The sequence below is a fragment of the Sinocyclocheilus rhinocerous genome, unplaced genomic scaffold, assembly GCF_001515625.1.
Source record: "Sinocyclocheilus rhinocerous isolate Xijiao unplaced genomic scaffold, SAMN03320098_v1.1 scaffold1204, whole genome shotgun sequence".
Taxonomy (NCBI): domain Eukaryota; kingdom Metazoa; phylum Chordata; class Actinopteri; order Cypriniformes; family Cyprinidae; genus Sinocyclocheilus; species Sinocyclocheilus rhinocerous.
In genome coordinates, this window is record NW_015654935.1 from 593,083 (window position 1) to 607,241 (window position 14,159).

At 38.1% G+C, this 14,159-nt stretch overlaps 1 protein-coding gene across 1 annotated transcript in view; it reads right to left on the minus strand.

Moving 5' to 3' along the window:
- The window catches only part of LOC107717802 (integrin alpha-8-like), an 83,295-nt gene that overhangs the window by 62,976 nt on the left and 6,160 nt on the right, over positions 1-14,159 (minus strand). The window contains exons 3-12 of the mRNA XM_016524670.1: positions 11,353-11,453; positions 10,658-10,781; positions 9,154-9,215; positions 8,695-8,740; positions 5,807-5,932; positions 5,254-5,298; positions 3,894-3,937; positions 3,150-3,206; positions 2,346-2,398; positions 738-943 (exon numbers count right to left, since the gene is read on the minus strand). Coding sequence (XP_016380156.1) covers positions 738-943; positions 2,346-2,398; positions 3,150-3,206; positions 3,894-3,937; positions 5,254-5,298; positions 5,807-5,932; positions 8,695-8,740; positions 9,154-9,215; positions 10,658-10,781; positions 11,353-11,453 — 864 coding nt within the window. The remainder of the gene's footprint in view (positions 1-737; positions 944-2,345; positions 2,399-3,149; positions 3,207-3,893; positions 3,938-5,253; positions 5,299-5,806; positions 5,933-8,694; positions 8,741-9,153; positions 9,216-10,657; positions 10,782-11,352; positions 11,454-14,159) is intronic.

A 14,159-nucleotide genomic window follows, 5' to 3' on the forward strand; every position in this document is an offset into this window, starting at 1 on the left:
TGATAAATAAAATCTGACTCCTGCTCCGTCGTTCACGCACGGTTCGGCACGCTGCATTGAGCGTTTAGTTTTTAAAAGTATCTGTCCTCTAACTGAACTAGGCTAAATGATTTTTGTTACTATAAAAAAATCAAAACGACGGTGGGGGCCGGTGCCGTGGTAGGCAAATGACGTAACCGGTGTTGTGGCTTAACACCGGTATAACCGAAAACACAGTCTATCGCAGCAAGCTTATTTTAAATCATAACTTTTATGGGGGGTGAATTTACATTTATAATTTTAAATTTATAAAATCTATTTATTTTTACATTTATTACAGTATTTAATATTAATTTCTAAACTATTAATTCATTTAAATATGATTTATTGCAGATTTTTCAATCATATAAGTTTTTTGTTTAACATTATTTATTTATTTTGCAATACTAGTGGTTGAATAGCAACAGGAATATAAACCACGTGACCTCCATCCGCAGACTCAACAAAACACACACACACAGAACAGAGTGGTTCACACCCAACTCTTCACAGGAAAATGCAGACAAGGGCAACAAATCACTAAGTTTACCCTTCCCGGCTGGCTAGAACTGTACATATTAAGTGTGTGATAGAGAGACAGGATATCCTACACAAAAAAGACAAGTAGGAAATGGGTGTATATGTAACCTCTGTCTCACTGAAAAACTCTTGAATCAAGCAACACAACACCCTAAAAGCACATTAACACGAACACTTACCAAGGTAGCCATCCTGGTTGATATCTCCGAGAGGGGCGATGGCACTTCCATACCGGCCGAACAGGTGCGTTCCAGTGAGTGTGATGGAAGGGGAGAAGAGAAGCACGTCCTCTTGCAAGTACAAGTACACACGGCCCACCTCACGCGGTTTACTCTCAAACTCACGGTCCATGTAGAGTGGAGCTCCAACTAGCACGTCATCTAGCCTGTGTGTGCACATAAATTAACAAATTTGATACAAACACCTTAAGGTTTTGAATTTTTAGAGGCCCATAAGTAACATAAATTGTACATGTATTTGTTTTGAAGATGCTTTACTTGGAAACTGAATGGATGGTTAACAACCGAATAAAGACCTGCAGCTTTATAGTGCATGTTTGAAGTCAAAGAATCATACAAGACGTCACCCTTGAGGTTACAAGACAGCAATATTTGCAAGGAAGTGCACCAATGAACCATTGTAAAATATGAGCCATCAGAGAAGACAAAGACGAGCCAGCGCATGACAGTATCATAGCAGGGGATAAAGTATAAATCTTATAAATGCTGATAATACAAAACAGAGACGTTTTGCTTGGAGATATGAATTTAGGAGTGTGTTTTGGACTGCATGAGGACCGATGGAGGAATACCAAAATGTTCCTACAGTTCGGAACGGGGCATTCTGAGAATAACCTGGACTAAAACCAACAAAGATGGTGTCGGGATTCCATGATAAAATGGAATGAAATATTGTAGAAAAATTCACATTTGTACTTCTCAGACTTATTAGATCTAAGATAACAGATATAACCAAGTTATATTATTTGATATCTAAAAATAAATCACTGTGATTTATACATTTCAGCATTTAGTAGCCAAAAAATAACAAAAACGATACATTGATTTCAACACTAAAGACTGATTGGCCCTGTTTCCAGCAAATGAGCCATTTCAACAGCTATAAGTGTAATGAGTTCTGTACGTTGGTCATTGCTGGTGTATCATTTAACTGCTCTTTCTTTGTGTGTACTGCTGTTTTACTGTGTATTCAACCATGTACCGTTGGTAAGTAAGCCTTTCAGTTAATGGCATAAACACATGTCAGCATTTCAGACATAAGAGAAGGAGCTTTGGCGCTGATGTGTCAGCAAAGTTTTGTATCCTCATAAGACCAAATTAGAAACCAATTGTATGCATATCAAATTCCCCCCTGGACGATGTGAGCATTTAAACAAGGGTCAAGTAAACCAGAGCTTAAAGCATGAGTCTAAATAAGCCAAAACCCATATAAAACCTTGTGGTCCTATTCATATCATTTATATGGTCATATTTAGTTCTGAATACACCATGTAACTAAATACAGCATGAGCTAGTAAATTAAATTAGCTCAAAACAAATAATACAGACAGATAAGAAAGCCTTGTTTCAATGTAGGCAGACCGTGAGGAACACCTAAGTACTACGACTATAAAATGTTATTTTTGAGTTGCCTCATGGGGATAAACTTACATTTCATAAGAATTAACTTAATGTAGACAAACTTACTCATTTACCACCACATCTCGCATGGAACAACCATTTTGTGACCTTACATGTAATTGGACATTAATTTCCATGTTGACTTACCCATCTCCATTTAGATCAGTCACTGCAACAGTGTATCCAAAATAAGAGGCCATCTGCGAGAAAAAATCATATGTGAAATAGAAATGTGAGACGAAGGAGAGAAATAGGACACACTGCTAAGACAAATATCTTCTGCTGCATTAGAATGCAGTTAAAAAGATCTCATGTCTCATTCAAAAACTTCCTTTAGTCCAATTTAGTCGTAAATATATAAATTAAAAAACATTGTGCTTTTTTTGGCTGTGGAAGGCAAAACTCAAAAGAACAACAATAATCATTTAAAAGAGATGTTTGTGTACAATTTCTATTGATTATGGCAGCATTTAATTAATCAAATGTTCACATGTACCCAGATGTGCAGTGCAGTCCCACTACACACTTTCACACCCTAATTTTAGCTTTCTGGCTTACAATGGAGGAGCAATCAATCAGAATGTGGCTGTCTGCTGCATTCTCCACAACTTAGAACTCAGAACTGACTCACAACTCCCCCAATTAATTCATAGTAGGGCTGCACGATAAATCGAAACCACGATCATATTTTGCGCATGTTTTGCGCAGCTTGTAAGTGAACAACGGCTCTGTGTAGTAAATGCTGCTCCATGTGAAAGCCCGCACGTGATGGAGATTTACCGCTGATTACAGAATGGCTTTACTGACAAGATGCGCATTAAATATCGCATGCGATTTATCGTGCAGCCCTAATTCATAGTGATCAAATAACATGTTTAAAAAAAATGTAAAAACAAAAGTTTAAAAAAACAAACAAAAACCAGACACTCCAAAGGTTGGACAGTCACTCACCTGCTCCCCAGTAAAATTCTGAATAAATGTCAGGTTTGTTGCATTGATCACAGCCACCTACAAAAAGAGAAAAGTCAGATTATATTAGTGCTCATGAAACACTGTTTCCATTTATGACAGACTGTCATGATTCTGATGTACTGCAGGACTTGTGTATTTGACCACATGCCTGTCCTCTACTCCAAACCAGAGTGATTTTCCTCATGTTAGGCATTTAGCACTCTAATAATTACATCCAGAATAATCTTAGTGGATGTTTTATGGGACACGTATGACTGAGATCCTAAATCAAACAGCCACATACGGCTAATACCCAAGAATATAACATGCAGTAAAAAAAAAGACCCAAATTCACTGTCTGCTTCACAAACCACCCATCCAGCTGAATATGATTCTGTTTAATTGAGGGCCAAAGGGGACACCCCTGTGTCCTAGATGCTACAGCCCTAATTGGGAATTCCTTCTTAAGACTGCAAATCACATCCAGATGAGAAACTCGCATCCACTTCCACAAGTGACTTAGAGGTTTTACTTTAACCAGAATAACAGTCTTTGCAAAACATACAGCCTTTCTTTGTTTATTTGAATAAACAAATGTTTCAGTTTTAGTACAAAAGTGGGCTAACCTCTCAAACGTTTCTCACATTCTTCCTTCCCCCTTGACCTTTACTACTGACCTTTGATTCCATATCTTACCATGACAGAAACACAGGAAACTAATTCTGTTTAGGACTGTATACTTACATAACCAAAGTTGTGCGCCCCTCGAGGTACCCCTGCTACCAATTCTGCATAGAGGACATAAGAAAGGCATACAGTAAACATAACTGAGATATTTACATATGTGCCAGCTGGTTTATATATTTTAGACTTGCAGAGTTTGAAGAAACAAGTGATGTGCTTCAGTACTCAACAATAATAAAACATACCCTTTTTTTTTTGTTGAGAAGAGTATGTATGAGTGAACATTTCCACACTGACAACCACTTATCTAGTGCATCTCAGGCAAAACAGTGAGGTGAGACGTGTGAGTGTTAATCTCTTTTCTGTCAACACCATGCCAGTCACTCATTAATTATAAATATTTAGAAGAGAGAGACAGAGATGATCTTGGAGATAGTCATATGGTGGGAGAGTTTGTGGCTGTCTGTCAGATCTGTCCCACCCACTGAGACCGGAGAGGGACCGTTCAAAAGTCTGCCTCGTTTCTAACTCGAAATCTCCCAGAGTCTCAGGGACCCATCACAGCCGGCTTGTCCTCTACCCTTCCCCCCACCACCTCAAATTTCCCGCCTTCCTTGACCGCAAAGTGCGCCACAGCAAAAGTCCATTTATGAAATTCTGACAAAAAGAGATCAGCATGTCTCTCCTCTCTGGATTCACCACTAATCCAGACCTATTTTACAGTGAATTTCCACCCTAACCTTAACTGGCCTTTTACAATGTAGAAATTGTAAACAAACATATTTTTTAAATGAAAATGTGTACTTTTCCATTAGGTGCACTCTATTATATGGCATAATAATTCACACAAGATTTATTTTAGTCTGTTAAAGCTGAATTGTAGGCAGTTGGTAAATAAGATGCAAGGTTTTGTAGAACGGTACTGTCTGATGGATAGGCATGCTAATGATTGCTTATGAGTCGATGTGGGCGCACACGTGTGTTAGAGAGGGATGACAGACTGCAGATGTGCTGTTTGTCACTGGGAGTACTCTGTAATTATGGTATGAGGCTGAAGGGTCCGATCAAAGCTCAGTAAGTAACAAATCCACACAACAACCACACAGAGACAGAGCTCTCTCTCTCTCTCATGCACTCACATTCATACACAAAACTCTACAAAAGATGCAAAGCTTTGTTTATGTGTCTGAGATAGAGGTCTGCTACATTACAACATGTGACAAACTGGAAAAGAAGATATTTGGATGAATTTGTTCACACATACAGTTCTAAACAACACTGGAGCCCATTTAGACATTTTTCAAAATATCTTCTTTTGTGTCATGCAGGTTTGGAATGACATGAGGGTGAGTAAATGATTATAGACTGATCTTTTTTTGGGTGTATCGTTCACATATATAAAAGGTTTAAAAGTTCTTACCTTGTTCCGAATCACCTGTGAACTCTCCGACCGCTACAGAGTAACCTACCAGACACAGAAAGAGAACATTAGAAAATAACTGTGAATACAGTTATCGGAATAGTTGATGCAGCTAACCAAAGTGGGCCAGTTTAAAAATGATGTTTACTCATGTTGGTTTTATCTCGTCATTTTATGATCGATTGCATTATTATAATGACAGACCAGCTGTGATGATGATTACAGCATACAAGGGAAAATGCTCATAGGATATACAAGTGTGTATTTATGGAATATTTGTGTGTGTGTATGTGTGTTTTGAGGTCTGCAGTTCCAGATGGAAATGCTATCAGTAGGCACAAACTCTGCACCGAACTGAGCAAACTGAGCATAGAGTCGAGGTTACCTCAACATCCACCAAAAAAAGCTTGTGTGTGTGTTCATGTGTGTGTGTGTGTTTATTAAATTGACTGAGGGCTGGTCCTCTGATCCATGAACAGGGCCCCAAAGAAAATCGCTGGTGTCCCATAAAGCATCTTTACCTTTCAAAGGCAAACACACACACGTCTCTTACCTAGGTAACTGTCATCATATGCGTCTGATGCAGCCACAGTCTGCTTCTCTCCCTGAACTTTACGCAGAATAGTTTTCAGAGAATAGCCGTTCAATATTTCTGCAACTCCTGCAGTGATCACTTGACCTAAACACACACAAATACATATTAGTTTCCACATAGGCCTACTGATTTTGTATCAGTGTGTGTTGATGTGCATCGCAGACATTGTACAATTGTGGTGGCAGATGTTGTTACGTATTTTCAGACGGCAAAACAAACTGTAAAGTACAAAATTCCTATAGAAATCATATGCAATAAAATATCAGGAATAAAAACAGCAATAAAGTTGTTTTTCCGCATATATATACAGGACGCATATATATATATATATATTCTAAAAGAAAAATATTGTTTTCCTCTTAGAATCTTTTATGCCATTTTCTTTGTATGTTTTTAACATTTAAAAATGATTAGTTAAATAATTATATTCAGTTACAATAGTAATAAAATTATATTAAGATCAATGATATCTTTTTTGTAATATCGTTCTAATTTCTTATATCTCTCTAAGATTAATTATTGAGACTGAAATAATTTAAGAAAAAAAAAAAATTATAATGTAGCATAGGTATAATATAGGATTGATAAGCTTCATGTTTGAAATATTTTCCAGTGGAAATATCACTGCTATTGTAGAATGACCCATTAATTGATGATTTGAACCAAGGATGGAAGCATAATTCTGAACAGGCAGAAAGATACCAAAATGAAAACATTAACAACTTCTTTCCAAAACGGTCAAAAACTGCCCACATTCAGATTTGTCATTCTACAACTATCTACATTACACAAGCACTGAGGAAAATAACACAGATGCAAGTTCTCATATTAAGATCTGCAATGATGAAGGAAAGAATGTGAAAGAGAGTGGGAGGAATGTCCTCCATTTTTGTTGTTCAAGTTCAATAAAAATATTACTCTCTTTTACTACCAGGCTACAGCCTGACCTGAACCCCAACCATTAATCTCTCTTAATGTGTGTGTTTAGCTGTGTGTTTGTCTATTAATTTGCATTTGTTTCGTGGACACACACGACACAACATGTGGTACTTTTTCCCCTCACAGAAATCTGTTGTCTTTTCCTCCAAAAAACGATGAAAGGCAAAGGTTAAGTTGGACTGAGTGTGGGAAAAGAGGAGAGGAAACGAGAGGTAGGTCATAACTTCTAATGCATCTGTATTTGTCCACTGCATGAAGTATATAACAGAGAAAGTGAGACCCTGTTTTTGACATTAGATTTCTGTGTCTTCTCAAGTCATCTGTCTCTCCATTACAAGCAAAAACCAAGAACACATGTGAGACGTGACGTGGAACCCAGTATTATCAGTATTTATTAAGGGCTGTGACTCTGAGTTCAGGCTGCGTGGGGTCTGAAGATTGAACAAATCTGTTTTCATCTCTTAACATACGACTGCAATTACACAACAATCAACATCTAGCATTATGATCCAAATCCAGGCACATAAACAATCACATATACATCCAGCCACAAAATATTTAGCTGTGCCTCATTTGGTCATTTTTGAGATTTTTAGGAGGAGCAATGTCCTCTTTCACTTCAAGCAATACATTTAGATGTATTCATGAAGATTTCTCATGCCTTTTGGATTTGACACATGCATTTCTGTCGCTTCTTCAGTCATTCAAGATGGTGGAATAAACACTAATTATAAAAATAATTTATAAAGATGCTACACTTCCAAAAGGCAGTTTATGGCTAATTAAGTATATTAGAGCAGAACATAAACATAAAAAAATAATCAACTATAGAAATTTGTAACATTTTAAGTCTTCAGAACTGTTCTGTTTTTTTTTATTTCCATAACTTTTTTTTTTTTTTTTAATTCCCTTGTTTCCAGGTTACCATGACCATGTGAATCTCAATATACCACATACAATCTCACACTCATAATAACTAGCTGATCGAAATGTGTTTTTCAATGGTTGATTTTGATACCAATATCGAGCTAGCATGAGTCGCTAATCAGCAATATAATACAAAAATTAGAATTTAGAAATATTATAATTACAGTAATTATAACTAAATTATATTATTTAACAATACAGAAATTAAACATTTCATGCAAATTAAATAAGTATTTTATGCAAAATTCAATAAATTTCAATTTGTAAAAAGGCACTGATAAAGCTAAGTAGATTTTCAACTAAACTCAAAGAGGAACTGCCAGTTTTGTTAATCAGCCAGATGAAAAATGGCCAAACACTTGCTGATTTATTTATCCCTAACATAAACATCGCTAAACATACGCAGGTGTACAGATTTTTGCATTCTCTTTAGATATATTTCATTGCCAATTGTGCAGAACGTATAATTCAGGCTAAAAGTGAGGAAGTGCAGGCGTTGGTTAACCTGCTTTCACTGGATTTTAAAAGTGATGATTACAGCTCTAACGGCGAGCCAACGTTAAAGCCACTGACCAGAAAGTGCAACTCATTGACCTCTCTCTGTCTTGTATTATCACGACCGCTATATTACCGCTATCACTGACCCATCTGTGATGAGTGAACTGTGGCAGAACACTTCACTGAGGAGTGAATGGCGAGCTCTGATTGGCTGAACTGACTCCGCAATGGTAGCGCTAACACACGGAGATAATCCCTGATTATTTTGGTAACGGGACTCATTGAGAGGTGACGTGTCATCATTCTGAGTGTCTGTTTTTCTGCTCTGAAGGTGGAGGAAGGGTCAGCCTGGTCAGTTTGTTGGATGGAACTGAGATTCTTGGGGTCCTGTGAGACTGTGAGTCTGCCAATCTCACTCAGAGAGACTCTGTAAAAGGACGGAATGATGGAAAAGACAAAATAACGTAGGATAAGTGTGTTACCTTGCCAGTAGAAACTCCCTGGCCCTCCCACAACCAGAGTCCCTTCCTGAGAGATGGAGAAACAACAAGTGAGGAAATGGGAGAGAAGGTAGAAATGAGGACACAGGCCTCAAAAATGTGTTTGTGTTTATTTCTGTGGGTATGCTTGTACATTTTGAACAGGATTATGGAGAAAGACTTACAGGCAACTGACAAGAGTACTGATTAATTTACACACAAGAGTGAGTATAAGTAGAGATAAAAGAAATAAGGCATGAACATAAAGGAATCAGCCCTCTTCCTGACTAAATGAAGGGTCAAAGTGATACATAAAAGCAGGGTCTAAAAGTCATTCTTCAATTTAAAACTGGAATTGAATGTTTTGAGATTTTGAACAAAAAGCAGGACAACACATAACACAGGAGTGTGTAATCATAAAGATGAAACACACAGACAGGGTTTAGGAGGGAGATTTGTTACCTTAGTGAAATCAACGCTGAAGCCCGCCTGGCAGAAGCCCTGGCCCTCGGGGTCCGGGTTATCTACAAATATCAGAGCAACTTCAGTATTGCAAGCCACTAAAGACAAATTTGTAAAACATTTATGTAAATGGATGATGTGATGCAATGAAATGTAGACTTCACAAGTTCACACGTCACATTATTCCCGAATAAGATTAGTGGCACCTATGGTCGTCCTATCCCTGTATTTAATCCCAAACACAACCATGCTCAAACCCCAAGCCTTGGAGGACAGGAATGTTGTTCCAGGACCAATGTCCTGTGTGTAATTGCTATAATGTGTCGTAAAATCGGTGGGGAGGGTTAATGAGGCGGAACATCACTTCCAAATCCCAACCCCTGTTCTTGTCATGTTCTCAAAAAATACAATAAACACTCTCTCTCATTCCATCCCTGTTTCTCTTCTTTCACTCCTCTGCCAGACTTCACTTAGTATTTCATTTCTCACATTTTCTCAATACTACTGTCTTTGCAAATGTGTGTATTCATGCATACATGAGTGTGTCCACTGCAGAGTGAACACAAGCTGGATTATATCAACACTGGACATCTCTGCCCCGAGTCTTGGCAGGGACTCCTAGCTGACCTGCCAGGGAGACGGCTGGCATTTGAAATTGTTTGACAAAGAATGAGGATAGTAATTCACAGTCATTATGGCTTCATGTGTCATATAATAATTTCCCCTCAGAACACATTAGGCACAATTATCATTATTAATATACCACTTCACTCGACACTAACTGTTAATACACACTGTCTCAGTACGTGTATGTGCATGCTATGTAAATCTAAGAGAATGTGTGTATCTGATATGACGGCAAGAAATTAGAGTAAATGTATCAACTACCATAACTGTGAATGAGACTTTAAAGTACAGGAAATTACATTAAAATAAACATGTGAGTTTCTCCTTTGATCTTTGTTTACAGCAGGGCATATAATTGCCATGGCAACTGGCACAACTGGGCAGCCCTAGAAGCAGCAGACAAATCTGTGATTCTGTGTGAAAAGGAGAGCTGGCACGACTACTCATTTTTGCTCGTCGGCTAGTCATCGGAAAAAAAGTCAACTAGTTATATGTAACGTATGAACTTTAGTAAAGCTTAAAAACACACTTTTAAATTTGCAAGTAGTTAAAGTTAACTGCATGCTCACTGGTTCTGTGTCACTGTTTTGTGTGTGTGTGTGTGTGTGTAGTAGTATTCATACCAGACTATACACAAGTATAGTAATACCAGTCAATTTTGACCTTGTGGGGACATTTTTTAGGTCCCCATGAGGAAACAAGCTATTAAATCATACAAAATGAAATGTTTTGAAAATCTAAAAATGCAGAAAGTTTTGTAAGGTAGTGTAAGGGGATAGAAAATACAGTTTGTACAGTAAAACATTACGCCTTTGGAATGTCCCCATAATATAGGAATACCTGTGTGTGTGTGTGTGTGTGTGTGTGATATACTCACTGGTTCGACACGGTGAATACTCAGCATAGGCACTAAAGTTCTGCACAGCCACATAACAAGTTCCCACTGGATCCATCTCACTGCTGACCTTCACGGTCCTCCAGTGATAGAGGGGCGCACAAGCCTACAAAACCACACAATCACCATGTTACTGTAAATAACAGCACTGATAGGTGTAGATCGAACAAAAAGACACTCCTTAGGACTGAGCTGGAGATGAAAAAAAATCCCATCTTCTGTAATTTTCTGAATAAAACCATTTAAAAGAGCAAAATGTTTCCGTATTTGATTGTTTGGAGAATAACAGTTACATTTGGGAACCATGCCTTCCCTCATGTAATAACTCTGGGCTTATTCTTTCAAACATCAGCAGTTCTCCACCTCGCATGGTCAACCTCAAATCAACATTTTCCAAAACCCCCTCAGTAACAGGACAGAGCCACATTTCCTATCAAAACATTTCTCCAAAACAACACTCCCATGCATTCATGAATGAAACTCTGATTCTGGCTCCCATACATTCATGAATGAAAGGATTTATGCTATTAAACAGCATTAAACCCATTGATGGGCAGCTACTTACTGATAAAGAGTAGAGTTTCCAACCGCATCCACGAACGCACAGAAGCATGCATCCAGCATGAGGATGACTGTAAAGGGTCTTTAACTGGATTATGATTCTGAGCATCACTTACCACCACTTTGCCTTTGTGGGTCCTGACTGTGGCTCCAAACCACTGATGGGATTTAAATTCTAGAGGCTCCCGTGTCCCGTTCACTTTAATCATCCGGTTATCTGGACAAGAGAGAGAGGAAGAATGAAAGTTACAGAAAAACAGAATATGACTTCATTATATAATAAACATATAATGAAAGTTACAGAAAAACAGAGTGGGACTTCATTATATAATAAAAATAACACTTTGCGAACACTTGTGCCAAACTAATTTTGAAGCAACATGAGCCATGAAACAGCAAATTAGGTTTCAAATGAGTCGGAGTGTGTTTGTTTATGTGAAGGCACATCTACAGGGGGTCGTTTTACTCAGAGTGTGTACACACAGCTACATGATTCTGTGGATCTGTGTCTACAGGGGTTCTGTGTGATCCAGAAAAGATCTTGCTACAGCTGGGCCTGTTTAGAGCTCCATAAGGTACAGACTACACCTCATAAAAACACATCAACTCTAATCCTTCTCTGCTTTCTTCTCTTCATCTCTCAGGCCTTTACTATGAGCCTTTTTCTTCATGCTATATGTAAGTCTTCTAAGATTTTTCAGTATTTTGAAGTCATGTTCTCTCTCTCCATACAACTTTCTTAAAGGGGTCCTATTATGCTTTTTCACTTTTTCAACTTTAGTTAGTCTGTAATGTTGCTGTTTGAGCATAAAAAAGATCTGCAAAGTTACAAAGTTTAAAGTCCACTTCAAAAGGAGATATTTTATTTAACAGAAATCACTTTTCAAAAACTACAACGAACGACTCGTTTGGACTACAACGCACATTTTCCGGGATTTGTGATACAGCTAACCAATCACAGCACATTTCGTATTTCAGAAGGCGGGTCTTCACTTGACACAGGAACTATTCTAGCCATTCATGCCAGACTGGGGAGAGAGGTGTTGTAATAATCTAAAATATGTGAAAAATAATGTGTTTTTCAAACAACCTAGTATGAGAGCCTGTTCTAGTACACCCCCAAAACAAAATCAAGACTTTGTAAAAGAGCATAATAGGACCCCTTTAAAGAATCATTAAAGGGTCATGAATTGGCTTTTTTTTTTTAAATTTTTTTACTGTTCTCTGAGGTCCACTTTTAATGGTATCAAAAGTTTTACATCAAAAAACATCAGAATTTAGAAGTAATAGGCTATTTTTCTGTCCTGTTTTGACCCCCCTCATCGGAACGCTCTGTTTGAATAGGTGCGGCGGATTGTAGACTCGGAAGTAAACGCCCACTGCTATGATTGGTTAACAGTTATGTATGTTTGACAGCCTACATCCCTCACAGATGGACGCTACTGTGATTTAGGTTAAAAATGCATAAATACTCAGTACATATCAAACGATCTGTAATAACAAACAAAGCAATAGTGAAATCCAAATCCAATATAGTCGGCACAGCATCGTCTTTTAGTTTCAATCTTTCTGAAAATCCTGTGTCGAATTGTGCCTTGTTTGTAAATGAATCCACGGTGAAATGAAGTGAACAAAGGACCAAGTTCTTACTGACGCGGTTTGGAACTTCATTAAAAATAAAGTTCATCCACTCTTTCCTAATGTTGGGATCAGAAGGAAGGCAATGCAAAGAGTGTGGCACTGCACAGCGTCTTGTCTTCGGAGCTATCTTTATTGTTTGGTTTCTGTGTAGACCTGCATTTACCTCTCTCGCTATTTACACTACATGCACGAATCGGTGGGTGGAGCTAAACAGGCAGTGTTGTACTGTAGAAGCAGGTACAAGGCGGTGTTTAGCCACACTTTTACGTCATAGAGCGGCACATTCCACAACCTGTCGTTTTGGCAGATTGGCTTCAATATAGGCTGATTTTAGACTAATGAGAAAGTTTGAGTTCTGAAACTTGCAGGATGTTTTCATAGTACAATGACCTCTTATATGTCAAAAGATCAAGGGAATTTTGATTTCTCAGTTCATGACCCCTTTAATGGTGCTTTTACCAAGGCATCACCATTAATACTGTGAAGACGAGTGACAAATTTCAAACTCTAATGGCATGGTCACACTGACCGTTATTCAGCGACTTTTCTCCGCTGAAATTGAGTCATTTCAATAGGAGTCCGTGCAATTGGCAATCTGGTCGCACAAAATTTGCTGGGTTGACCAACAGAAAGCTGCATGGTTAAGTTACACTATTGGCTTCAATATTGACAATGGACAACTAACTTTTTTGCCTATGTGACCACTCTTTAAATATTAAAGGGGTCATATGATGCTATTTTAAAGATCATTATTTTGTGTATTTGGTGTAACAGAATATGTTGACATGCTTTAATGTTCAAAAAACACATTATTTTTTAAATACTGTACATCAGTGGTCGCCAACCCGTAGATCGCGATCGACTGGTAGATCTTTATCACCGTCCCAGTAGATCCCGAACAAAACAGTAAAATAAGTACAAAAATGCATTACATTTATGGGGTTATATTAATGTATCACTGAAGGGTACTGTCTTGAGAAAAGGTTCGATGGCAATGGCATTTTCTTCTCCGTATAAAGCGCAGCTCTGCTTTGTTTACAGCGGTAACCAAGGAAACGCTATAAGTGCAGTCGGTTCACAAGCAGTGTTGCCAAGTCTGTGGTTTTCACGCGGAATTGGGCTACTTTAACACTGTTGCCGCGGGTTGTTGTTCATGTCCGCGGGTTGAAGCGACCCCAATAACGTGATATTTAGTCCCTGGAATGTGAATTTTACTTCAGGATCCCCGCCGAAAAACGTGTATTTTACCCCCGGAATGCGATTTTTACAGGGGAACCCTCCT